The sequence below is a fragment of the Podarcis cretensis genome, assembly GCF_951804945.1.
Source record: "Podarcis cretensis genome assembly, chromosome: 6".
NCBI classification, from domain to species: domain Eukaryota; kingdom Metazoa; phylum Chordata; class Lepidosauria; order Squamata; family Lacertidae; genus Podarcis; species Podarcis cretensis.
This window is the reverse complement of record NC_137175.1, coordinates 34629551-34657336: the sequence shown is the minus strand read 5'-3', so window position 1 is coordinate 34657336 and position 27786 is coordinate 34629551. Positions and strand designations below refer to the sequence as shown.

At 43.6% G+C, this 27786-nt stretch overlaps 1 protein-coding gene across 1 annotated transcript; it reads right to left on the bottom strand.

Annotated features, from left to right (window-relative positions):
* Window positions 1-6308: 6308 nt before the first annotated feature.
* On the bottom strand, window positions 6309-22719 carry TNNI1 (troponin I1, slow skeletal type). The gene is made up of 8 exons (XM_079982317.1): window positions 22577-22719; window positions 17254-17288; window positions 14708-14749; window positions 13469-13600; window positions 12594-12683; window positions 11647-11823; window positions 9509-9619; window positions 6309-6934 (listed from the first exon to the last, which is right to left on the bottom strand). Exons 4-7 carry the CDS (start codon window positions 13592-13594, stop codon window positions 9512-9514), a joined length of 501 nt encoding a protein of 166 aa, XP_079838443.1. The 5' UTR covers window positions 13595-13600; window positions 14708-14749; window positions 17254-17288; window positions 22577-22719; the 3' UTR covers window positions 6309-6934; window positions 9509-9511.
* Window positions 22720-27786: the final 5067 nt, after the last annotated feature.

The following is a 27786-nucleotide window of genomic DNA, read 5'->3' as shown; positions in this document are numbered from 1 at the left end:
GAGCCTCACGTGAACTCAGTGTAGGATCATTGAGTAGATGAACGTTTTTAACTGTAACTACTCTTAGAATGTTGGGGAGGGACGCAGGTGGCGCTGTGGGTTAAAGCCTCAGCGCCTAGGGCTTGCCGATCGAAAGGTCGGCGGTTCGAATCCCTGCGGCGGGGTGCGCTCCCGCTGCTCGGTCCCAGCGCCTGCCAACCTAGCAGTTCGAAAGCACCTCCGGGTGCAAGTAGATAAATAGGGACCGCTTACCAGCGGGAAGGTAAACGGCGTTTCCGTGTGCGACTCTGGCTCGCCAGAGCAGCGATGTCACGCTGGCCACGTGACCCGGAAGTGTCTCCGGACAGCGCTGGCCCCTGGCCTCTTAAGTGAGATGGGCGCACAACCCCAGAGTCTGTCAAGACTGGCCCGTACGGGCAGGGGTACCTCTTTACCTTTACCTTTTTTACTCTTAGAATGTTACTAATTGTTTTACAACGTTTTTGCAAATCACCCTCTGCTATTGTCCAATACAGTGGTATCTTGGTTTAAGAACAGCTTAATTTATGAACAACTTGGATTAAGAACGCTGCAAACCCAAAAGTAGGTGTTTTGGTTTGTGAACTTTGCCTTGGAAGCTGAACATGTTCCGCTTCCTGTTGAGTGTGTTCCATTTGTAAATTGAGTCCCCCGCTGCTATCGGAAAGCACGCTTTGGTTTAAGAATGCCTTGGTTTAAGAACAGACTTCCGGAACGGATTAAGTTCATAAACCAAGGTACCACACGGGCATACAAACTATTTTTGCACCATTGCACCTGTAAGCCCACTACACTTCTTTGCACAGTAACTATGCTGGAATTCTTCATGACCACATAACTGCCTTAATTCAGAATCTTGTATCGAGGTTCCTTTTCCACCTCCGTGCACAGACAGACAGACAGACACCTTCTTTTCCTTGCACACTGCCTCAAATGCAACAGAGAGCATAACTAACAGGAAATCTTGATGGTGGACCAATCCTGGTCTATAATAATGTAGGTGAAAGATCAACAACAAAAACAGCACCTGTGACACTTGAGAATTCACTGGAGTGTCATACAAAAGATGATGAAAATAAATCACCGTCATCACTTACAAGACTGCATGACTGACTAGGGAATGAGGCACTCCACACTCTGCCCTAAGTTTCCTAGGGATTTATAGCAACTTGTAAACTTTACAGCATGGGTAAGCAAACTAAGGCCCGGGGGCCGGATTAAGCCCAATTGCCTTCTAAATCCGGCCCGCGGATGGTCTGGGAATCAGCGTGTTTTTACATGAGTAGAATGTGTCCTTTTATTTAAAATGCATCTCTGGTTTATTTGTGGGGCACAGGAATTCGTTCATCCCCCCCTCCCCAAAAAATATAGTCCGGCCCCCCACAAGTTCTGAGGGACAGTGGACCGGCCCCCTGCTGAAAAAGTTTGCTGACCCCTGCTTTGCAGGGAACACTAAAATGATGGGGAAGTAACTAGGTTCTTTTATGTGCACATATGGGACAAATACATGGGGCCTGCAGGTCAAACTACAGATTTCCTTTTATTTTACTAATTACTGAATAGAGGTTCCATTGTTAGAGATACTTGCAGACCTCAAAGTGTGTAAACTAAAGGATTTGCACCTTAAATACTTTGTTTTTGCAAGTCCTTCTCAAACCCTTCTTACCAATATCTGCTGCATAACCAGTGAATCATACATAATCAGTACATAACCAGTGAATCATATTTCTCTTTTTTAAAAAAAATAATTTTTATTAACTGGCCAATCACATCAAATTAAATCACATCCATAAATTCCAAATTACAAAGCCAAATTTTTAAATTTTGTTGGGGGAACCCATACTTCAAGATCCAAAGGGGGATTCAGATCATCTTCTTATTACTGCGTTAATGTCCAAATCAGTCCCAATCAGTCCAGACAAAGTTAATAATTCTATCGAGTCTTATCTTGGTGTTTCCGCATCATATCTTGTTCATATAATTTCTCTTTTTCCTTTACGATCTCTTCTGTTAGTCTCCTTAAGCCGATAAGCAAGTATAATGATCCTGTGTGGATTTCCTGTTCCTCCAAACTAAGTCCAGATGGTTTCCATATATCTCCTTCGTAGATAACCTCGCTCTTTCCATCATAAATTAGGCATTGTCACTCTTAAGTCCCACCAAGAAGTTGATTTCTCTCTTTCTCCTCCCAGACCCAAGAGCTCCATCAATGCCTCCCAAAATGGCGACGGCATTTTTAACTGCGTCATTCCAAAACTCTTAGCTTTCCAGCTTCATCTTGAAACATTGCTTTGGTTCGAAAGTTTATCTCCACACAGTCTTAAATCCACAGCTTAAGTCCTTAATTTCTGACTCATTAGGGGAGGGGATTCTTGTTTAATCACATAAAAAAGGAAAGGCAGGTTTTTTTTCCCCTCCCCCCTCAGTCATTTGTCATACCGTATCTTGACGTATCTTCTCATATTTTATTCTTGTCTTGTTATCAGAGATCTCTTCTGTCAGCAGTCTTTACTCCCCCTTTTCCCTTGAAGTATATGCAATTTATCTCGTCCAAATTGTTTCTTTTGAAGATTGTTGCAACCAGAGGCGCGGATCAGAAACAGCATCGAGGAGTGCCGGAATCCCACAGGAGGGCTTTGTGCCTAGTGCCCCCACCCCCACAAATTCGGGGGTGGTATAGGGCACAGCAGGCAAGGGCCGTCCCCCCCACAATCCTGGGGGGGTTAAGGAGGCTAATTACCCCCATCATAGCCTCCAAATTACCTCGTGTGGGTCGGAGAGATGTTATTGTCAGCCATCTTCCGATGCGCCACCTAGTGGCCCCCCAGTGAATCATATTTCTCTTTCTCCTGAAGACTTGTGCTATAAATGTGAGAATTTCCACATTTGTTAGAAATGTAAATTTCTAGGCCTTGTGGTTGCAGAGAAATCCAGCATAATCCTGCATTATAAAAGCTCACTGATAAAAACAGACAGTTGCTTAGATAAATAATTGTCTTGTTGTTGTTGTTGTTGTTGTTGTTGTTGTGTGTATGTAATATCATTGGATGAAACCCAGAAAAAAGTAGAGCAAGCATAAAGTCACTTGAAATCAATGTACCCAGTCTAATAAATTCAATGTATAAAGTACCTCAGTTAATTTGTACAAGAGCCATGTAAAGTAGGCTAGTATTATTACCCTCACACAGCAGATGGAGACCGGAGACTGAGAGATCAGTAGGTCACTGAGAGTTGGTTATCCCTACCCACACCCCAAACACAAACACATCAATGGCTGGTGGGGATTTTGTTTTTCTTCCATGGAGAATACGCACACCCTCCTGGTTCAGTTTTAGGGTGGGCCAATAAAGCTAGTCATTCTGCCTTGCCATCAGTTTTCCTGCTTTGGGGTTTGGCCAGCAGCAGCTTGCAGACAATGTGTTCCAAGGAAAAGATTGTTCCATTCCATGGGATCCTTCCCTCTCCTGTGCTGCAGTGTGCTTGCAGTGAGGCAGTAATGCATAGTTTGTGCCTACGATGGGCCTTCCCTCAGAGTAGGTTTGCTCATATTTGATCCTCAGCACTTTGTACTATGACTGGGCACATTATTACCCAGCTGGGCACATTGCCACCGACAAACCACAGCAGATCAGCACACTGCCTGCTGGGATGCACTTTACCGGTAACTAAGTTCACAGAGTTCTTTGTGCATCGTAGAAAAATGCTTCCACCTCATGCAGCAGGAATGCGGTCCTCAGATGTGCCAGTAGTCAGTAGCCATTCCAGTCTACAGCTGGAGTAACATGTTAGCGCTCAGGCTTATCTTAAGCTGAATTCCGAACTAAACTTACAAAACAGCTGGCTTATATTTTGAGATAGCCAATGCAGTGTGCATGGATCTCCACTTATGCAGTAGAGCTTCTCCTTCCTGTCCTCCCTACACAGGTAAAAGGTAAAGGACCCCTAGACGGTTAAGTCCTGTCAAAGGCGACTATGGGGTGTGGCACTCATCTTGCTTCAGGCCAAGGGAGCCAGTGTTTGTCCACAGACAGCTTTCCGGGTCATGTGGCCAGCATGACTAAACCGCTTCTGGCCCCACAAGACACCATGACAAGCGCCAGAGCACACGGAAATGCTTTTTACCTTCCACTGCAGTGGTACCTATTTATCTACTCACACTGGTGTGCTTTTGAACTGCTAGGTTGGCAGGAGCTGGGACCGAGCAATGGGAGCTCACCCCATTGTGCAGATTTGAACCACCAACCTTCTGACCAGCAAGCCCAAGAGGCTCAGTGGTTTAGTCCACAGTGCCACCCGCTCCTTTTACCTTTCCCCACACAGCCCTACATGCCCCCACACACCCCTTACCACTGCATCATAACCCATGAAAAGCCACTCTGGAAAGGGGAAAGGCCTTAGAAAGGGGAAAGGCTCGTTTTTCAATCCCTGCATTCTTCTGTCTGAAACCCCAAAGGACTGCTGCCAGTCGGTGCAGACTCAGCAGAGTCATCTTCCTATGTTAAAGTCTGGAGAGCTTCCCGAGCAGCCTCTGGCAAAGTGCATGGCCCCAGGGTGCATCTGGGAGTGCAGGAAAATGTGATACAGAAGGCTCAAAAAGTCATGAGCCCTTCAGCAAAAAATCATTAGCAACCCTCAATGAAAGACCTGCTGTTTTTTGTCTGGGATTGTCAAGAGTTATCAAGCCATCCTCATGTCCTCTTTTTCATGAGTATGTAAAATGAGAGTCATCATAGCGATCCATAGCTAAAAGCAGAAGTCGGCAAATGTGTCCTCTTTTTTTATTCTTCAAGATATGGCAACCCTATAATCTGTGCCTATATGACATAGAGGGTGTTGCCACCTGCTGGTAAGGAGTGAACTTGCATTTCTCCTCTTTCGTCTATGGCATTGCAATTCGAAAACAACCTTTTCAGAATGGCAATTCAGGCAGATGGTTCCAAAGGCCAGAACTCTAATGTATCTGCCAGAGATGGATCAAATGATTGGGACAGGGAAAACTCTTCCCTCCCGCAAGGGAGATGGCTTGGCAGTAGGAGATGGCAAGCAACTGTGTGCACCTGGCCTCCAGTCGCTGGTGTCGGGAGGGTGAAGGAGGAGCTGATGGTGAGCTGCAGACACAGGACTGACTCCTCTAGTGTGGCACTGACCTTGCCATGGCCTCGCTCCTACCCTTCTCTGCCCCAGTATGCAGCAACAATGTGGGGGACAGCTGGCCAAGTGAGCACTGCTGCCCCACCCCTGCTGCTCTCTGCTGCAGTGACTTGTGTTGCAGTAATACTTGTTATGATTATTATTATCATCATCATCATCTATTCAACTTATACACCGCCCTATACCCAGAGGTCTCAGGGTAGTTCACAACAAAACCACAACATATAAAATCAAACCAAAAGCAGGAACCCAATAACCCCACCCCCAAAAAAGCCACATTCTAAAAGGGTGTTGGATGTCAATAAGACCAGCCAAAGGCCTGGTTAAAAAGGAACATTTTTGCCTGGTGCCTAAAAGTGTATAATGAAGGCGCCAGGCAAGCTTCCCTGGGGAGAGCATTCCACTGCAGAGAAGGCCCGTTCTCGTGTTTCCACCCTCTGGACTTCTCGAGGAGACGGCACACGAAGGAAGATGATCTCAGGGACCAGGTAGGTTCATATGGGAAGAGGCAATCCTTGAGGTATTGCGGTCCTGAGCCGTTTAAGGCTTTATAGGTCAAAACCAGCACTCTGACTTACAAAAGGTGAAGTGGTCAGAATGCTGTACCTAAACTTGTTTTCTAAAATGCATGCCTAATTCTCACCATCCTGTAGCAGCAAAGCTGTCTGGACTTTGCGTCTTCATTCATCAGATAGGAGTTCATATTCAAAGCTCCCCCACTCAAAGTAATTCTTCCACAAAGAAATGTGATGTTGGGTAATGGGGTAAAATGTGATGTTGGGTAATATGTGATCTGAGCAGCAATTAATGCAGCAATATTGGGGAAGCATCACAGTACAAACCATGAAGCAGAATAAATCCATCACTAAGACACTATTATTGTGTCTAGAACATGTTGGGGGATACACCCACAATTAAACAACCTGCCTGTAGGGCCCAGAGACAGGAGACAAAACAAAGCAAGCTGGTGCCCTATTTGTAGGGAAGCAGGAAGATGTGGAATGGGCAATATGGAAACAGTGAAATGGCTCAAGCGCTTCTCACCTCCGTTAAACCTCATGATCTCGCAAGCAACAACTCAATCCACCCACCATCATGTATGGCATTCAAGGAAACTAGAAAGAAACACATTCTGTGTATTCATTCTCAGTGCTGCTGTGTTGTTGTTTTTAATGTACAGAGAGAAACAATGTTTGCATCCCCCCAAACTGCAAGTATCAGAAGAATCAGCATGGAGAGGACAGGGGGACTTTTTGATTGAGAAAGACAGAGCACCAAAGCTTCCCTAGCAATGACATTTACAGCACTCAGTCTGTAAGTTATAGCATCAATAGAGCCCTCTGTATGGTCAAAAGATTTGTGCAGGATGGTCATCTATGATACAGGATCCTCTTTCCTTTTGCACTTTACAGATTCATAATCTTAGACCTGACATGCCTCTCCCTCTGCCCCTAATAAAATGCAAAGTGCCAATGATATGGCCTTGGAGGGAAGACTGCAGTGCAAGATCATTGCAATAGTCATCATCAGGACTCATGCTAGCAAGATGCTGGCTGCTGCCACAGGAAGCCCAATGGGCTCATGAAGGGCTGAGAGGGCATGAAGTGCAAAGTCATAGTGATCTTTTAATAATGTCTGTACATGCAGCGACTCTACAGCTAATGCAGGAAGATGAGGCAAGACGAGGAAGCACGGGGCGGGGTGGGGGAGGAAAGAAAGAGGTGCAGACACTGTGGGACAGGATCTTCATCTTTCCATGCAGGCCCTGGAAAAGAATGGAGAGCAATTGTTCAATTAAACTGGAGTTGGCCTCACTTACAGTGTTCACACAGACACTGTTGCGATCCTTGAAGCCTTTCCTTTGCACAAACAGCAGTGTTTAATAACAAACATTCCAAACAAAATAAAATACCTCAAGTAACAATAAAATAAAATGCCCATCATGGTTGGACTAAGTAGCCAACACTAGGTGACAGCTGAGCGAGGACCAAAGACTAAGGAATAACAATCATTACACCCACGCTTTCTATGGCCACTGCTTTCTGCACTGCCGTACCACCCAGGTGCAAAGTATGCTGTGTTATTGTCAACTCTGACAGCAGAATTTCTGGATCCCATCACTTGGCAGTGTATTACATGTCTGTCTGCACCAAGAGCATCATGTGATGACTCCAACTGTGAGGAACTAAAACAACAACAACAACTAGTGCCCATTCTATCAGGCTACCTTAACTGTTTCAATCCCAGCTGGTCCTAAGTGTTGCCCCTTCCTGCCCAACCTTTTTTTCCTTTTGTGCCATGTCTTTTAGCTTGTAAGCCTGTAGGAAAGGACTGTCTTGCTACTGATCTTGTAAACTCCTTTGGGATGCTTTTTGGATGAAGAGTGGGGTAAAATGCTTTAAATAAAAGGAAAGAAAAATCTGGACCAACAGGAACCTACTGGAAGGGGCAGCAGCAGGAAGCGGATAGGAGGAATGATAGTTGGGTTACACAGTCATCTCACCAGTCAGGTTTTAGCTGAATGAGAATGGAATATTTTTTCCCCTTAAGTCTGAGCTGGTTGGCTATATATCTCTTCTCACAAAAGTCAGAATTCAACATAAAGGCTTTGGAAGATGGAGGGACATGAGGAGAATGTGGTCAGATTAAGTATTCAGGCTTTTTTTGCAGTTCACACTGGTTTTCTTCATTTGCCAGCCTTAGTTCTGTTTCCTTTCCACATCTTTAGTCTAGGAAGGAGAGCTGAGCATGTGGTGCAGTGATAGCTCTCTACATTGTAAAAAGAGAAGCGACTGCTGGACTGGTGATACTGATGATTTTCAGGACTTGATCCTGAATCATACAACAACCTCCAGTACAGTCTCTAAGGCAGGGGTAGCAAACGTGGTGCCCTCCAGCTCTCATCATCCCAGACCTTTCCCCATACTAGCCAGGGATGATGGAAGTTGGAATCCAACAACATATGTAGGAAAAGAGGATGAAGCAGTGAGCACCATTCCTATTTTGTGGAACTGGTTAGGAAGCCAGCTGACTCTGACTGGTTCTAATGCAGCTCAGTGAGATTTGGATCACTGTTTCTGACACTGAATGGCATGCAGAAAATATGAAATAATTAAAAGCTTTGTGTCTGGGCAGATATATTCAGAGATTCAAAAGTTGTTTCCCGTCATTATCTCAGAGACAACGATTCAGTGCCCTGATTGGTATGTCCATAAGTCTATCAGCAAGTCAACTTTCTGAGTCCCGGTTGGCATCTTAATAGGGCACTTTCATGTTCAGGCTTGTAAACATTGTGGCAGGTATCATACCTCCTGTTTCCAAAGCTGTGAAGCTTCCACTATATTTTTTATGATTGTTGTGAGATGCAAAGCACCTTGTAGATCTGCAGTGGGGAATCTGTAATGAACACCCTCAAGAAGTTGTTGGACTCGCAACTCCCATAATCTGTAGTCAGCATGGTCAATGGTCAGAGATAGGGATGGGGAAGAAATTTGATTCAGTTCACACTGAAAGCCAAATTTATCAATTCACACTCTCTGAAACAGTTTTGAGAATGGAAACACAGCCATCCTCCAAAATCCGCACTTATTTGGCTTTTGCAGTGCAGTTCTCCAACCAAACAAAAATGTATATGTTAGGGGAAAATGTGTATGAAAATGAACAGGGAAAATAACATACAAAAATACACTATATTAGGAGAAACTGCTTGCAAAATGTGTACATTAATCAAAACTGCAAAATGTGTACATTAATCAAAACTGCATGCAAAATGTTTTTATTGGAATTTTATAGAAATTCTCACTAAAATACGGAAGCGGCTTCTGGAGGATTTTTTTTTTAATGCAGTTTTCTGTAGAAATGTGGAGGAACCCCAAAGAAACAAAATTTACAGATCCTTCCAACCCTATTCAGGGATTATGGGAGTTGTAATCGAGCCCTACCTGACAGGCTACAGGTACCCTATCCCTGACATATATTATCTAGTGTGTGCCCCCAAATAAGTTTGAACCTGTTTTATATAAACAGGCAGTAGTTATGAAAGAAAGAAAGAAAGAAAGAAAGAAAGAAAGAAAGAAAGAAAGAAAGAAAGAAAGAAAGAAGGCACAGCCTAAACTTCCACTATTGAACTGAACTCAGTGGAGCCAGGAATATGGTGCTGCTTGTATCTCTATGATACAATGGTCCAGTTGCTCAACATTGCCCATTGAGTTGCTTCTGCATTCAAGGAAGTATCAGTCAGGATTCGTGACGATGCTGAGACTAGAACCATTTACCCATGATAGCAAAATTGTTGTGGACAGGAAACTAAATATATAGGAGTAAATTAAGACTGTCATACTTCTCATTGTCCTGTTGGAGCTTTGGCAGCATCAAACATTTTCTTTCTGCCTTCCATTCCTGACATGGCCTCCACATTCTTACGCCAGTCACCCACTTCTACAGGACGCTCCTGTAAAGAAACCAGGAACCTTACCTTAGTACCATGAGAACAGAATAGTAAAGGCGAATTCATAGCACCAGAGCTGTATGTGTATTGTGTGATCCCACCTTAACCACCAGTTAAGTGCAGTATGGTGCACAGACTTTGGCATCTTGAAAACTCTACTTTCATTTCAAAGTTTCTAGTCCTCATGGCTGTGAAGGTGAAGGTGAAGGTGAAGGTGAAAGTGGGTGGGCAGTGCCCATGGCATCTCAGAATTCAGAGGGAAAAGATTAGGCAGAATTTTGAAAGGCCATGAGTTGGGACTTTGCATTCTGCATTATAACACCCTGCCTTTCTCCAACAACTGGAAGAGGAAGTTGTCCAAATTGGCTTGGGTGTGTGTACACATATCACAGAATCCAGTGCAAATGAACTTTTGAATGAATGAAATTCACACATACTCAACTCTATGAGGACTATGCCTCCTCCTTGCCCACTGGCAACCCATCATGAGCAGACATTGCCATGCCCAAGATTAAAGGTTTGCATGTTGAGTAAAATGTGTTTGTGCAGACATTCAGAAAGTCTAATCCTGAGTTTTGCCCTCTTAAGGTGGAAGCCAATAATATCAAGCTGGCCAAATATAATCACAGCTAAACATGGAGTTTTAACTTGATGCTTTAATCATTGTTTTCAGTGTTTTAAGTTGGTTGTTGTTTCATTGTGCATTATATATCTTATGGTTATCTGTAATCTGCCTTATGAGGGCTACACCCTATGAGGTAGCCTAATAATATCCACATAAAACAAAGAGGCCAGGCTCATCACAAACATGCACTGACCACCACATTTTCCCAGCATGCCCCAGTGCATGCAGAAAACATTATCTAAACCAGCTTTTCCCAGCCTGATAGCCTCCAAATGTATTGGACTACAACTCCCATCAGCCCCAGCCAGCATGGCCAATGGTCAGGAGAGATGGGAGCTATAGGCCAGAATATCTGAAGGCTACCAAGTTGGGTGAAGCTGATGTCAGGCTCCCTCCAGGCTGGGAAGCAATACACACAGGCTCCTTGTATGGCTACCACACCCTTAGTTGTTTGGAAAGAGAGACCCACACTGGTGTTCAGGGAGCTTAGCATGCTCTGTTAACCATGGGATACTTTGAGTATCAGGTTCAAGGCATCTTCTGAGCCTAAATGGCATTGTGCCAGAGTTTGGGCCAGTGTTTGGCAGGCACACCAGAGTCTGGGCCAGCTCCTTATCAGGAATTTACCCCATGCTGACATTTTTTCAGATCTGAATGACTTTATGAGTAATAAAGACAAAGAGCCAGAACATTAAAATTTGCTTCCTCCATATGCAAGCTTGCAAAACACACTGTATGTGTAGTGATCTCCTCTACTTATTATGAAATAGTTTCTGTTAACTACTGATATTGGGAAAGCTAATATTCAAAACAGATCCCCATATGCTGGCCCAAGCTGTGATTTTTCCTCCTAAGAAAAGCAAAGTGTGAAGACTTTCAGCTCACGTGAAAGCTGCTTACAAATGTTACCATTGTGCTAGGGATCACTTGGTGTGGGAAGACCTGGGTTCAGCAGCCTTTGTCCATTATTTCAGCCCTTCAATATGTGTGCAGCTGCCACAAATGAACTATTTCAAAAGTGCTTAGCACAACTCTTCAAACAGCTAAATCAATCATGAACTGTCTTGACCGTGAGTCAAAACAAGACATAGTAGAAAGGTCAGCATGAGTTGATGTACAGACCACAGATAATGAGCAGCTCAAATAAACCATCTCCCACAGAGGTGTCTGGCCATGTGTCAAGATTGAGAAAGCCTGGCCTCAGTTTTCCATGCTCTGGTGTCCTCCAATTTGGACTATTTGAATGTGCTCCATGTGGGACTTCTTTAGCAACTGCTCCCTTCAATTTAGATGGTTGGGAATATCCAAAGGATAGCATTATCATGCTATCATGCAGCCAGTTGAAAGAAGGTCAGCACACAGGTAAATCTTTCCTCCATAATCACTTTAAGAAGCAACCACTGACCTTCTCGGTGTCCTCCTTTTTGACAGACTTGAGGTTGGCTCTCAAGTCCATGGATACTTTGTGCTTAGAGCCAAGCAGAGCCCTAAGCATAGCGTCAGCAGAGACACGGACCCTCCGCAAGGGAGGACGTTTGAATTTCCCCCGAAGGTCAAGCACCTTCAGTTTCAGGTCTTTAATCTGCAGAACAGGAGATCAGAAAAGAAGCCTCACAAAGTCATCAATGGGCATGCAAGAGCTAAGGTTAAATTGGTCAAGCCTTTTTTTCTAAACAGGAAGGAGTTAGTGTGATCTGACTATCTTTCTCTGCTGCAGGTATGGATGCTCTGGGAATCCCCTAGTGCTAACAGTGAGCGCTCACACCTTCCTTTGTGGGTGCCCTTTGCTGGACTGCGCGCAGCACCCTGGGTCACATGGGACATACCAGCTGGTTGGGCTCGCCCACCTCCCACCAAACCTCAGTTAACCAATCAGCTCCGCTGGGAGGCGGGGTCAGTTGCATAAATAGGAAGTGGAGCCAGCAGCAAACATGCAGTCAGCTCCAGAGAGGCATTCCTGGGGGCAGTTTCATGCCTGAATCTTTTGCCACGCTCAAACAAAATAGAAAAAGCACACTGGGTCTCCTTTTCCCACTATCTTTGTGCACTTTATTAAGCAGCTCCTGCACCAGGAACGGCAAACCTGAGAATGTCAGGAGAGCTTCTGCATGGTGAAAAACTAGAACACATGATCAGCCTAGGGCCTTCATTAAAAAAATATATATTCCAGAATGATTATAGATGTTCCAGAAGGTTGTGAATTTTCCTATTTTCAGTTCAAACCAGAGATCTCCACCTCCATTCTCTCAGGCCTAACAGCCCCAAGAACCAGGTCCTGAGCCCAAAAATACAACAATGGACATTGACTGTTATATTGTGAAGATTGCAGCAGATGGCATTTTGTTTTCTTACCTCCCGCATGTTGTGGTTACATTTTGCTTCAATGTCATATCGCTCCTCATCCACAACATCCACCTTCTCATGTAGCTCTCTGCACAGATCCTAGAGAGAGAGGTTAAAAGGAAAAGTGGTGAGCCAGCATTTTTCTCCAGGACTACTTTTGATAGAACTAGTACACAAGAAGATATTTCCTTATCTGGAAGATATGAAGAAGATATTTCCTTATCTGGAAGATATGATGTATTTTTGTCCTGGGGGAAATCTCTCAACAGCAAATTTGACAAAGAAAGAAAAAGAAACCAGATGAAAATGAAAATAAAACATCAGCTGACATTAATAGGACAACAACCGTCAATACAAACCATCTCAGTTTAAACATATAAATTGAGACAGTTCCTTTAAGCACTTCAAAGCTCTAGTCTAAATAAGAACATCTCCAGTGTGTTGGAAGAGACGTCTTATCTACCTGTGTTTGGGGGGGTGGGGGGAGGGAGGCTCATTTAATATCATTGTACACAGGTTGTACATTGACAATAAAGTATTATTATTATTATTATTATTATTATTATTACCCATGGCTGCATTTACACAGTTATTTAAAAAAGCTCTATAAATGCTTGGGGGGGGGGGATTTCAAAATTCACGATGGAAAATTTCCTAGAGTTTCAGTTTCAGCTCTACAACACCATCTGGTGTCACAGTGGTATAATGCATTTATAATGTTTTATTTTTACTAATGTAGCTGAGTCCAAAGGCAAAAAAATACAGTACAAGCTGGAGACCTAACTCCTAGTATGGCTCATCAGAGCTCCATAATGCTCAACAACATCAGCAAGTCTTCAGAAGCCATATTTACTTCCACACAGCTCCCTCAACCAAGAGAGTACCTGGAGTTGGGCAAACGAAAGTCCGCTGGTCCGCAGAGGTGTGACCCTCTCTGCCAAATACCTCTCCTTTTCTCCTTGTTTGTCCACTTGCTCTTGTTCCCACTGTTCTTTAGCTTTAGCCAGCATCAAACTCTGAGACAGAGAAGTCAAAGCATTTGAAATTTGTAGGCTTTGAGGTTCTGTTTCTCTTTCCCCCACCAACGCCCTCCCCTCCCCTGCTCTGTTGGCTGCCTGTTTATTTTGGAAGGCATGGAGGCTGCAGTAGTTGGTGCGATGGTCGGTAGGGCATTGAATGTTTATAGCTCAGGATGAGAGCCTGTGCAGTCAGAATACTGATGAGATAAAGTTCCTCACTGCTGTTCAGAGGGAGATTCTTATTGGCATACAACTCCCCCACCCCATGTATGCAGTCCCCATGTGGGAAGTGGAGTAGGAGATTCATCTTATTAGGATTTCAGGAGGTCTGTCCAGCTGCCTTTGTCATACAAAGTGGCTGGCTGGGATTTTGTACTGAGGAATAAGGATGTGTTTGTTTACAGGGAACCAGGCAGAGGGCCTTCTTGGTAGTGGCACCCACCCTGTGGAATGCCCTCCCATCAGATGTCAAGGAAATAAACAACTATCTGACTTTTATAAGACATCTGAAGGCAACCCTGTTTAGGGAAGTTTTTAATGTTTGATGTTTTATCCCTTTATTTTTATTATTATTAATATTCTGTTGGGAGCTGCCCAGTGTGGCTGGGGAACCCCAGCCAGATGGGTGGGGCATAAATAAATTAGTAGTAGTAGTAGTAGTAGTATTTGTGAGTGTTACTAATTAATAGTATAATGTTTCTTTTAATAGGTTGTTACTTGATTATTATTGTATTGTATTTGTTTTCTGTTTTGTACATTGCTTTGAGATTATTTTGTCTTGCATTTAATTTCTAGCTTTTACATCACTTTGAGATTTTTAAAAATTAAGACAAGTTCTAAATAAAAGAAAAGGACAAGGAGAGGGATCCTTCAAAACATCATATTTTTAAAAAAATCAGTGCTACCATATTTTCTGAGATGTGAGTTCTATCATAGGTCAATGCAAACATCTCATAGGCTTCCCCTACAATGCACAAGGTGGAATTCCTACACAATCCCCAACATTTGCTTAGGCTAGCTTCTCTTGTCTGCAGCTCACTTTAACAAAAGCACTGTAGCTGGTCTGTGACCTCTGAGAGGATCTGGCATCGCATCCCGACTCACCTTCAAAAGGAGTTTGCGCGAGGCTGTGATTTTGGATTTCCTCTGAGGGAGAAAGACGAATACGTAAATAAAGGAAAACCACTTTAAAACAAATACATTATGCAATCAGTTGCAGAGTTGCACCGAAAAATAAAAAAGAATCCAGCAGCAACACTTACCTCCCTGCAGAAGTTCATTTGGTTGGAGGAATAAAGACAGGAGAAAGCAGAATGAATATGAGGAATATAAACTTTTGCTCAAGAGAAGAATTGCTACTGTACGGAAAAGTAAACCCATCACACCTCTAGTCCCCACTAATCCAGAGATTTCCAGAAGAAGTTGGGATTTTCCTACCCTCCCTATGCTGTGTTTTGGGTCAAAAATTGTTTTGGGAAGTGCAGATTTGGAAGGTTCGCCTCAAAATGTGAATCGAACTGAATTCCCACCCCCATCCCTAGTGAGAAGACCTTATCTGGGAATATGGCTGTTTTGCTTTCATTTAGACATGCGATTTAGATGTTATTCAGTATTTCTCTACAGTTCAGCTGTTCTTGGACCCAAATTAAACATTAAACATTCTCACGGGGTTTTCCATAAGAGATGTATCCTATTTTATACGTTGACATAGATGTCCACAGCTGTTCTCAAACCTAGAGATCCCCACTTTACGGTCACATCTACTAGTGGGATCATGGATTAGTTGTCAGCGGCTGAGCTGTCCCACTCTTCCAGTAGTGGACAATGACATCCCTGAAACAAAAGTGCTCAACGGACTGGCTAGCTCCAGCCTAAGGGACAGAGAAAAGGCACAGTTCCTTTGGCAAATCTCATTTTAGAACCGCGCGTCTAAATTTGGGAAGTGTAGGTTTTTCTCTGCCATCTAGTGGCTGGTTTGTAGAAGTGGTTTGTGAGTCTTACTAATGCTCTCAAAACTCAAAATTCTCTTTTATAAGTAAACTCGCTAGGCAGCCTCTGAATATTTGCTATTCAGCCAATGATCACTGAGTTCAAAATTTCATATCTTACCCTTGATATCTGATTGTATTTGACATGCAATGGCATTTTGAATTTGGCACTATTAGAAACTAATGCCTGATAGCCATTATTTCAGACTTTCTGCCTTTGGGGAATACTTTCCTCTTTATATTCTCTGTGGTTAGACTGACACCAAACCTTTAAAGCACTCTTATACCACTTCAACAATGATGGCTGCCCCCAAAGAACCTTGGGAACTGCAATTCGTCAAGGGTCCTGACGAATCCCCAGCATCCTTAACTAACTATATTTCCCATGATCCTTTGTGGCGAATATATGGCTGTTGAAGTGGTATATGTGAGCTTTAAATGTAGAGTGTGACCTACAATGGAACCTTTGAACATTGCGGAGAAATTAGAGGCATGCTCAGTTCATACTAGACAGTGTTTGAGGACACTATTGCCCACTACAACATGATAGTATGCCCTGGCTTATGTCTGAGCTGGCATGCATAGGATTGCACTAGAGCAAATCTTGATATGGCACTGGTCATAGAATTGCTATTGAAAGCAGCAGCCCTGTATCACGTTCTGTTTTCCTCCCATTGGTCAAGTCTCCTTGTTTCCCCACTATGATACAGGTGAACCTATGATACAGGTTCATGTTTCTCTTGGGTTATCAACTTTGCGGGTCCTTGGTCACATGTGCTAACTGGAGAAACTGTGATATACACACACCACACTGATGCACATCCCTCAGACATGTATGCAACCATATACCACAACTGCACACATATGCAAGCCCTCACACATATGCATGCACGCGCACACACACACCCTGCTAGCAATTAGGCTTGGGAAAATAATTTCTGCATTTTTCAAACCAAATTTGGAGTAGTGGGCATCTTCTTGGGGTGCACAACTGGGTAGCCAACAGCAAATCTTCCCTCCTTAGCTCTCCAAGAAGATCACTCCCCAACCCCACAACCAGGGGTGCCAAATTGAATAAAATATTGTGGGGGGCCCAGGTAAACCCCACCCTGCATAATCGATCACATGGCACAGTGCAGACACACCATTTGAATGGGAATGCCCATCAACTTTGTGGGGTCCCAGCCCCCTCAATTATTTTATTGTGGGGGCCGAAGCCCCCATGGCTCCTAGGAGTTGGCTCCTATGCCCACAACTATTAGGCTTGAAAAATGCCTGCTATGGAAGCCAATGGAAGATTTCATTCACTCTAACTGCAGCAGCGAAGGAGCAATTGGAGGCTGCAGTTGGGGTGGGAAGTATTAACCATTGCTTCACCAGTTTGGTTGCCCAAAACTGCCCTTCCCTTGTGGCAATTAGGCTTGAAAAAAGCCTTCTATTTAGCTAAAACAGAAGGCTTCTTTCAAGCCTACTGACATCTTTTTCAGCAGCATTCCTCAGGACAAGTCTCCCAAATCTAGTTCCGCTCTAAGTGCCAGATGTCATGCATGAGTTAATTTAGGCCAAAGTCAGAAGAGGAATCCAGGAAACAATATCCAAACTAGATGTAAATAGAGGACACCTCAAGTGGCAGCAGGCAGACGTAGCTGTTGTTTTTCTTACTTACTGTTCAGGCATCGTGCAATTGAATTGTGTGCCTATAATTTGAAAGAAAAAGAATCAGCAATAAAGAATGAAACTGAAACCTAATCTTTGAACACCAGCACAAGTTCAGGGTCAGCCCTACATTCATACAAACATATAGTAATTTTATTTGCATGTTGCCATTCTATAGTTCAAACCATGCTCAAGGTGGCTTATAACATGAAAAAATACATAGTGACTATGTAACAAAAGTAGTCATAAACAATAAATAAAACATCAAAATACCAAAAGCAAGTTGCACAATTTGCACATGTATCATAATAAGATCTACAATAAAGATACAGAAAATTAATGGCAATAACAGCAACAATCCCTGAACAAAACCCCCTAAACAATACCCCAGCCCAAGAGCCTATTCGGCAGCCTCAGCTTTTGTAGCTGGAGTCAGTCCAGGCCCCACCCTCCTAGTGCAGGTGCAAAAAGGCCTACAAGGCAGGGAGCAATTTCTCCAGGACTCACAACCAAGGTGGCCTCTGGCCTCTTCAGCAGCCTCAGCTTTTGTAGCTGGAGTCCGTCAGGGCACCACCGGCCCAGGGCCTACCCATAAGACAGAGTGTGATGACAGCTCAAGTGGTAGATGCTGGTAGGATGCATCTAGCTGTGAAGTAGACCAGAAGTGTAAGTGCCACACAGCCTCCCTGCATCCCCAAAGCTAACCCTGCCACCTTCAGATGAGGTGGTGGACCTGCATCATCTGTGTAGAAGTACGGTAATATTTATCTGTCAGTCCAGTCAGCTTCTGTATGTGGAAGAGTGTGTGTGTGTGTGTGTGTGTGTGTGTGTGTGCACGCACGCCATCTTGCAAAATGGCCTCAGGCATTTCGAAAAGGCAGCTTTTGAATAACAGCAATCTGTTGAAACAGCAATTAAGCTTTCAATGTGTTTATTTAATATTTAATCGCTTGGTAATAGATAACACTAGAATCAGAGAATTGTAAAGTTGGAGGGTCCAACCCCCCAGTCCAACCCCCTGATATACAGGAATCTCAACTAGATCTGTACCTTGTTTGTAGTGTTTCTGCAAAACTTTATGGAGCTAAGCCGATGGTCCAGACCTCATTATTCTATGTTCTAGATCAGGCATCCCCAACCTGCGGCCCTCCAGATGTTTTGGCCTACAACTCCCATGGTCCCTAGCTAACAGGACCAGTGGTCAGGGATGCTGGGAATTGTAGTCCAAAACATCTGGAGGGCCGAAGGTTGGGGGTGCCTGCCCCCCCCCCGGACCCGGGAGTGGTCCGCGAAAGCCTGGTGATGAAGTACAGAATATCTTGACAGCTGTCAAGTTAGCTGTCAAGACGTAAAAAGAGGACTTTGTTTCTGTTGCTTCTGCTGGTTACATTTGTTACAATTTGCTCTTGGGGGAAAAAAAAGAAGGGTTGCTACAATTTAAGGGTTGCTACAATTTAACTGGACTTTTGGATTGTGTTGAAAGGAATATAAAGGAACTAAAATTCCCCTAGAGGGAGTTTTGGGACATTACAAGAATGGCTGGAGGAGGAAAAATCCAGGCTGAACTGAATAGAGCATTTGTTCTCTTGGGAAAGTTGCAAGGTCAGATTGATGTTTTGGCTACAAGTGTTACAACTTTGGATACAACAGTAAACACCATCATTGAATTGGATAAGGATAAGGATCTGACACAGGAAGTCTATTTAACTGGACAAACAGAGAAACTTGAGAGCTTTGAGAATTTGGAGAAGGAGACCTATGTTGTCCCTGAAGAAAAGGAAGGGGGAGCCGCAACCCCACAGATGTTAAAGGAGAGCTGCAATTTAAGGCCTCTCATGATGGTAACAAGGGAAAAGAAAAAGTTGATGTTGAAAGTTTGGCCTGAATTGGAAAGTGAAAGATGGAGAGAGCTCTTTTTGTGGAGATCTGAAGACCTCAGGATTACAAATTTGATCCAAGTGGAAGTTGGAGCTTTGGGGTCATTTGGATTTGAAAGGAGTATGAAACAAGATTTGGAATACCCCATAGGCCTTACTTTTAAGTATGGAGGTCTGGCTGGAAGAAATGTGGATCCTGTTGGGTTGGAGCTTCCCCGAGATTTGGTTTTTAATATTAAGAACTATCAAAAAGACGGGGAACTATCAAAAAGAGAGGACGTGAGAGAGAATTAAGAGCCTCGGGTGTAAGATCTCCAGGCTGATTGCTTTTTGAGACTGATGGACATGTTGGGGACTGAAACCGGGAAGGGGGTATGGGTGGAATAGAAATTGGGAACTTAAAGGTTATATAATTATAACTTGTTTTGTTTTTGTCTTTTTTTTTTCTTTTTTTTTTTGTTTGTTTGTTTGCATGAGAGTTGGGGAATTCGTGGAAGGGAATTCTGGTTGACCTTAGGGAAATGTTTTAAGAATAAGTATTGATATTGATATATAAGTCTGGATGAGAGTTAAGATTGGATAAAGTAAGAGTGGTTTTTAAAATAAACTAAATTACCTAAATGAGAAGATTAAGCAAAAATGAACTGAGGAAATGGATGAAAGAGAGAACGTAAAATAATAACATATTAAAATAAATTATTAAGTTAAAAAAATAAGGTGAAAGGACTTGCTGAAATAAAAATTTGAACTTGAATACAGAAATGGGAGGTGTGAGGAGGTCAAGAAAATAAGTAAAGGGAAATTGATTATGTAAGGGATTCAATTTGTTTTTCTTTTTTCTTTTTTAATGATTGTATTTTTCTTTTTTCTGTATTTTTCTGTATTTTTATTTTTCTTTTCTTGCTTTTTGTGTCGTATTATGTATTTTTTCTTTTTTTTCCTGTAATTTTGAAAAGTTTGAATAAATATTATTTTTTTAAAAAAAGAAGAAGGTTGGGGGTGCCTGTTCTAGATGGCTAGAGATGATGAGGATACTTTCCCCCTACAGCTGCTGCCTGGTGCAGCTACCCTAAATCCAAAGCGTAGTCACAGACTCACATAACCTAGTTGTACCTATTTGATCCTACCTTTTAAATATCAGGTTGGGCACACAGTGTTTATTGTGTATCCATGGAACAGCATTTAGACTATATGGATGGCTTATTCCAATTAACTCCTGGTAAAATCATCCCACCAGTTCTTAGAGGCCCACTAATTGTAGATGCAAAAAAAAAAATACAATTGTCCCACACAAGGTGCTAAGAAAAATGAGGTCCTAGGCAACCCAGGTGACCTTTTTCTACCTCTGCTTACTGTAGGCATTTGCCATGCTATTCCAAGCTGAATCATCTAAATGCGTAAAAGGCAGGGAGAAGCAGTAGACGCAAGACAGCCTAGCATCTGATCAAATTAGAGACTTCTGCTCAAGATGGAGCATTACTCTCCCAGAATGTCTCTGATAGCCAGCACACCTCTATTGTTTACTTTTTTGGACCTTCTGCTGCCATGGAGAGAGATACTAGCAAAGCTGTGATGTACAGGAGGTCAGCCTCAAATTAAGGGAGCAAGAAATGCCATAGACAGGAGGGTGTGCCATGTCAAGCATATCTACAATTCAGCAACTTGGCTTCAAGGGTTTAGCTACTTCTCGAATGCTAATTACCCACAACCCCTCTCAGTCCCTCAATTTTTACAAAATTATTTCTATTGACTGATATTTTGGAGGGTAAGATAAGGAACTTCCCCGAGAGGGATCAAGTATGTGAAAATCCAAGTCTTAAAATACATGTGTCTTAGATAAATGCCCACATTCAAATTTCAAATGTCTTTTTTTAAAATAAAAATTCAATTCAAATTCATAATGCATTTTTTGGTCTCACTTTTGCATTCCCTTAAGAAGCTGGTTTACACTCAGATTATTTGAAGCTTTCCTGCATCTGAGCAACTCTATAGGTAGCATAAAAGATTTAAGAGCCTCAAAATTCCCTGCAGCGTACTAGCTTTGGGCAAAATGACTGTCTATCCAAAACCATTCTAAATAAATGTAAAGTAAATGTAAAATGGGGAATTTGATTGTAATGAAACCCATGATTCTCAGGATTCCTTTGACTATAGGGCTGAAGGTAACTTTGAATATTGTAGTATTTCTAATACTACTGCATACTTGGTAATATCACAATTTTGCATCCATAATTTGACCATAAAATTTCTTTTGTTCAGCTACAAAAGCCTCATTTTCATTCCTACTCTTTAAACAGCTTGATACCGCTTTGACGGCTCATATACATGCCTGCTTTTTGCTCAGCGGCTTCTACCTTTAAGTCATTCAGCGCATCCGTGCAGCCCATGACTTCCACAAATAAGATAGCCATTCGTAAGAACATACAAAAGGTCCTCCCGTCTCAGACCCAATGCTCATCTAGTCTAGCATCCTATTCTCACAGTGGTCAACCAGATGTCTGTAAGAAACCCACTGGCAGGAGTTGAGCACAGCAGCATATTCCCCCCTTGTGATTCGTAGCTATTGATAGCCTCATGCTCCATAAATGTCACTTGGGAAAAGGTATGGAACTTGTGGAATACACATCTGTGACTGGATCATTTTGCTCTTTCAAATGAATTGTCCCAGTGGTCTCCGTATCACTACGGATGGCATTCAGAAACAGTTCCTCCAGTTTAGTTTCTGGTAGATAAATTACCCTGGCATAAGCAAAGTTCTCTCAAAGTTCTGTTAGGTGTCAGCAAATTTGTTTGACACCACCATGGTGTTAACAAAATGTAAGTATCCGCAATAAAATAGAACAGAGAAGGCAACTTGAGCATAGACTTTTATAGATGCACTCACCACAAACGGAGACATAAAAATAATTAGCATCGTTTCTGCACCTGTCATCTACAAGAGAGCTGGAATTTGATGTGGGAGAAAGTCAATTTGTTTTTTCAGAGTTCCCATTTCCCCAAGAGCCTATTGGATCCTGTTAGACACCCAGTCCCCTCGTGCAGTGCCTTTTCCATCAGGGAATCTGATCACTGCCATCTGCTCTGGGGAATTTTCATAAGCATTTCTCTTCAGATCTAACGCTTCACCAACTGAAACCTGCCCTTAAGCTTCTGGCTAATCTATCTGCCTAGTATTTGCAAAGTGCTCCGAGATTGAAAAGGGGAGGGGGAAAAACCCATCTCCACCAGCCTGTGTCTGCATTAGTGCCTACATGCCATTGGCACTGCAAGTGTAATTGGTTTTAATGGCAGTTGCCTGGGTGCATCCCCTACAAAGCTCCTGCTCAACCAGCTGGTGTTCTCATTGCCTTGAGCAAAATAAGGTGGTGATTTCTTTCTCTCTGCTCCAACCTATAAATCAACACATGACTACCTCCCGCCCCAAGGCTACCCCTTTGATGAAAACACCTTACCTAGCGCAGTCCAGGCGGGAGGGAGGTGCTGGCTGTAGGATGGAAGATTTCAGACTGTGAGGAGATGAGGAAAGGATGGGGGTATTAAGCTGAAGCCAGACCGCAACTGGTCAGTAAAAATAGAACAGATACAGATACCCTTCTGGGACGCCTGCATTCACAGAGCAAGAGGCGATGTCTAGAGATGCAGCAGACCACACACCCACACATTGTGTATACATTACATGTGCACACTTTGCGCTGCGTACATGTTATAATGAGGGCCTCATTCTCTCATGAGCAATGTTGCAGGGGCCGCATGCCAGCAATGGATGGGTCAGGGATATGACTCTTGCCTGCATACAGTACATTGCATTCTGGCCATGCAAAAGTTAGAGCTTTCTAAACATCATCCCTTTATCTTCCAAGCAGACAAGCAGGAGGCATGATTGCTGCTCAAGGCACTGAAAGTCCAGGAAAGGTTATGGCCTGGAAAGATGTGCAGGAGCCTTCAGGAAGCCAGAGAGACTAGAGGGCTTTTGGCTCCCAGTGTTGAGGTTCCTCTCACACACACACAACATGTTATACCTTTACATTGCATCCCCTGTGTACTCTGACAAGTGTACAAGGCACACATAACTTCTGCTCACATACTAAAAACTCTGGACACACTGAGAACAGGACACTGCAAGACACAGTTGATAAGAACAGTCAGTGAGCGGAAAATGAGGAGAGTGGATTACTCAGGATTGGATTAGTCCCCCAACTTCTAGGTTGTTCTTTTTCTCAATTTGAACCAAAGCTTAAAAAAAAATGGGGGGGGGGAGGGAGTGGACACATCAAAACACAGCATTTCATGAGGAAAAATATGGATTATACAGCTAATGTCCTATGTGCACTGCCTCCCAAGCCAGCAAGGTGAATGTTCCGGATGCAGAGGGAAACAAGGTTTTGATCAACAATCAAGAGGCCATAATTGATTGCTAGAAGCAGCCTTTGTTAAGAAGAACCTCAGTCCCTTCCTGCGAGGGGGGGGGAGCTCACTCTTTTGTCTCTAAAGCAGGTAGACTAGGGGCCCCTCAGGGTGGGGAGGAGGCCCAGAGAGCTGCCTTTGCACCTGTTTCCCTGGGTATTTTTGGAGCACATATGAGGAGAACACAACTCTATAGTCCAAGGAGGACAATGCTTGGCATTTTAATCCATGTTGCTATTATGGTGCGGGCAGAGAATACAGGAAAGATATTCAAAGGCAGTGACAGAGTGGTGAGCCCAGGGCCCTGCCCTGCAACACCAACACCCCCGTTTTCTGTGGGAATGAGCAGCAATCAGAGCAGCAATGAACCATCCTCATTCGAACCCAGCCTTCCCCAATCGGGTGCCATCCAGATGCTTTGGACTACAGTTCCCATCATCCCCAGCCAGCAGAGCCATGTTGGCTGGAAGTTGTAGTCTAAAGTATCTGGACAGCACTAGGTGTAGGAACACTATTCTAATTTATTGTCTGTGTATTACATTTGTATACAATTTGTCCACATATATATATATATAGTTGCACGCCACCCCAATCTCTGTGCAATGTGAGACTCCAGGGGTTGCCAGAGCTCATCCAGGGTTTATATTTCCTTTTGGAATGAGGGACAGCAGAGACTGTGGTGTCTTTATGATATATGGTTTATTTACACATATATACAAGCTGATGGAGGGGTTCACAGCATTAACACCGCAGGAGCGTCTTCCTTCCCCCATAGCCACAGCCTTGGATTCAAACAGAAATCCAATGTTTCTCTGACTCTCTCTGCTACTTTTCTTCTGGCTCACATCATTTAACCCTCAATTCTCACCTTTGTCTTTTTCTATCTACCAGCCAGTTGATGCTCACACAGACTCAATTCCTTTATTCTCCTGAATGGCCCATCACCCAGGAGATCACCTCAACAGGGAGCTAGCCTGGCTTAGATTTTAACACTTACTGGATCCAGGGGTTGGGGAGTCTCTGTGTACAGCTTTATACCCCAAACTCATAACAATATATAAAATGGCCATTCCCTGCCCTCTTAATTCTTACAGCAGCTCTATGAAAGGGCTGTGAAAAAGTGCCTGGCCAATACCACCCCTTGAGCAACATAGCAGGGCTGTATACACTCAAGACATTTAAAGTGCATTCTCCCACCCCATAGGAATCCTGGAAGCTGTGGTTTGTTAAGGCTGCTGGGAACTGTAGCTCTGTGAGGGGTTAAACTACAGTTCCCAGGATTCTCAGCGCCAGGGGGAATGTGCTTTAAATGTATGGTGTGTACACAGCTGAAGTCTCTTTGGTCCTGACACTAGAACTAGAACTACTCACCACTAGGTGCAAATGTCTGAAGATGCAGATTGGGCTCAACCCATCACTAATTCTGAAACTTCCTGGCCAGTCCTTACTGTACTTGGCACCAAACTGTTAAGTTGTGGATGAACATATCAGACGACACAGCGATTCTTCAAACAGCTCTTGTTTATTCACAGGCCAGAACAGAACTGAACTGAACTGAAGGGTTCAGCCAGCCTGCTTATATAGAGCTCCATTAGAACGCAAGAGTAACCAATTTCTGTAACTATCCAATCACTGAACATCACTTTCAATCCCTTATTTGCATATGTGGACCTGAGTGAAAACTATCTACAGTATCCCCCTGCTGGCCCAGGGTGAGAATTTCAGTACATAACAAAAACAAAATCCTCCAATAAGATACATGCTCCTTATTAACATGCCGGGACGAATAGAACAGCTCATTTCTTCGCTGACTCCCACCCCTACCTTTGATTGCTAACCAATCACAATGCAGGCGGGACAATGGCATAGTTAGATTTTAGCATGGATCCAAGCCACCACCAGCTGTGAGTTCCTGTTTTCTGATCCTTCCCACCACTTCCCTCCAGGCTTTATATCTGATGGTAATAGGCAGCTTTTTCTAACAAGTACTGGACCTGATAATAAGGACTGAGCAACAGAAGTGCGTCCAATAGAGTTCCAGGGGGCTTACTCCAGGGAAATGGGTATAAAACTGCAATCAAATATAGCTGCCTTTTGTTCCTGTTGACATAAGGAGGACTTCCATTATAACTCAGCTGTTCCATTTATACTATAAAAATGTGACTGTTTATAGTTACCTTACGTAGATGCCCACTAGAATTGACCTTTTCTTTTAAAAAAGAAAGTGGGCCTTGCATATATCTTTTTTATTCTGGGTTTTACAGCATCCATATTTAAACACACACACACACGTTGCACCTTTTGCAACAGGTCAGGGCAAGATGAAGTCAGTGCATGCAGAGTGCATGGAAAACAGAGAAAGGATCTGCCTAGACAGATGAAAATTAGCCTGGCACCTTTGCCAAGACAGAGAATCCATTATATGAACCTCCCAGACTGTTACTCAGAACATAATACAATAAAGATCTGTTTTACAGGATAAATACAGAGCTCAGTTTGGATTATTTCATGCAGGGAGATTTGGTAGAGTTAACAAGTTTAATAGTGGAAGCCGTTTCTCTGAGAAATTTCATTAAAACGTGGGATCTGTCTGAATGTCAGTAGCTGGTGATCAAGAGTACCTTCTTCTTAAGAGCATCTTCTTGCAAATCCTCAGCACTGGGCAGGAAGGGAGATTTGGAAAGAGCATTTCCTGTGGTTTGAACAAAGTTCCAAACCATGGTTTCTCATAATGTGAACAAAGTGTGAGCTCACACACTCCCACCTCCACTCATATCCTCCTTCATTGGTTCACCAGGGGTGAGCCAGAACTTGTCATTACATCAGAACTGGCAAACCATGGGTTGTGTGTATCCTCCTTCAACGTGAGGCATCATTGGGTGAGATGCTGGAGAGCATCTTGCAAAAGAACAAGGGGTGGAGAAAAAAAGGACAAGGGGATCAGAGGAGGTCAATGTGAGGGGGTGCCTTTGGGTGCTGAATTTCCTGTGCTGGCCCTCATCACCTGCACACTTTTAGTCAGTCTATTGCAAAAGGCACAGGAGGAGAGCCAGGGAGAATGTGCCAAGACTGTGCTAAAGGAGTCAGCCAACAATCAGAAACCAAGAAAGGTTGTAATCTCAGACTCTTTTCCCTGGGCGCCAGTGTGGTGTAGTGGTTAGGATAGGGAAGACCCAGGTTCAAATTCCTCACTCCTTCGTGAACCTCACTGAGGTGACCTTGGGCCAGCCTAACCTGCTACACAGGATAAAATTGGGAGAGGGTCTACCTTAAGCTCCTTTGAGGAAAGCTGACATATAAGTGATACAAATGAAGTAATAAATAGATAAACAAGCCCCATTTTACTGAATGGGACTTACCACTGCATAGGCCTGTGTAGGATTCTGCTGTGAAATGCTGGCCCAAAGTAATAATGGTGGCTCCAATGAAAACACTTTGAAAAATCTGTGGTAAACATGTGTAGTGTGCACTTACCGTATTTTTCGCCCCATAGGACGCACTTTTTCCCCTCCAAAAATGAAGGGGAAATGTGTGTGTGTCCTATGGGGCGAATGCAGGCTTTTGCTGAAGCCTGGAGAGCGAGAGGCATCGGTGCGCACCGACCCCTCTCACTCTCCAGGCTTCAGGAAGCTATCCGCAAGCCTTGCAAGCCCAGCGGGAGTTCCCGCGGGCTCACAAGGCTTGCGGGCAGCAGCCTGCAGACCGAAGCACGGGGAGCCCTCCGGAGGGCGGGTGTCCGCAAGCCTTGCGCGCCCGGCGGGACCTCCGAAGGGTGCCCCGTGCTTCGGGCAGGTGTGCGCAAGGCTGGGGAGGGAAATAAATTTTTTTATTCATTTCCCCCCCAAAAAATGAGGTGCGTGCTATGGGCCGGTACGCCCTATAGGACAAAAAATACGGTAATTCTCCTAGAACCTGGGTTTTTTCAGCTGGAACTCAATGGAACTCAGTTCCAGCACCTCTCAGGTGGACGCCATTGCTATTCTAAGAGAATGAGGGAGGCGTTCATGGCGAGTTCCGGCACCTCTTTTTCTAGAAAAATAGTACTGCCTAGAACCAATTTGTTCAAGTACAAACAAAGCATACAGCTTTGCAGCCGCCTTCAAAATGATAATAATAATAATGTTCCTCATTAACATGCCGGGACGAGTAGAAGAACTCGTTTCTTTGCTGAATTCCACCCCAGTCTTTGCACAGGGGATATTAAGCTTTAATCGGTTCTGCTGAAACCTTTATAAGGCAAGGGCCTGAGTGACTCTCT

Bases quoted from the DNA above. Each gene is read 5' to 3' on its own strand.
- TNNI1 (XM_079982317.1), bottom strand. From the start codon at position 13,594: ATGCTGGCTAAAGCTAAAGAACAGTGGGAACAAGAGCAAGTGGACAAA. The intron at 11,824-12,593 runs GTAAGAAAACAA...CCTGTTCTGCAG, and splicing joins GTAACCACAACATGCGGGAG to ATTAAAGACCTGAAACTGAA. The intron at 9,620-11,646 runs GTCAGTGGTTGC...GTTTCTTTACAG, and splicing joins AAAAGGAGGACACCGAGAAG to GAGCGTCCTGTAGAAGTGGG.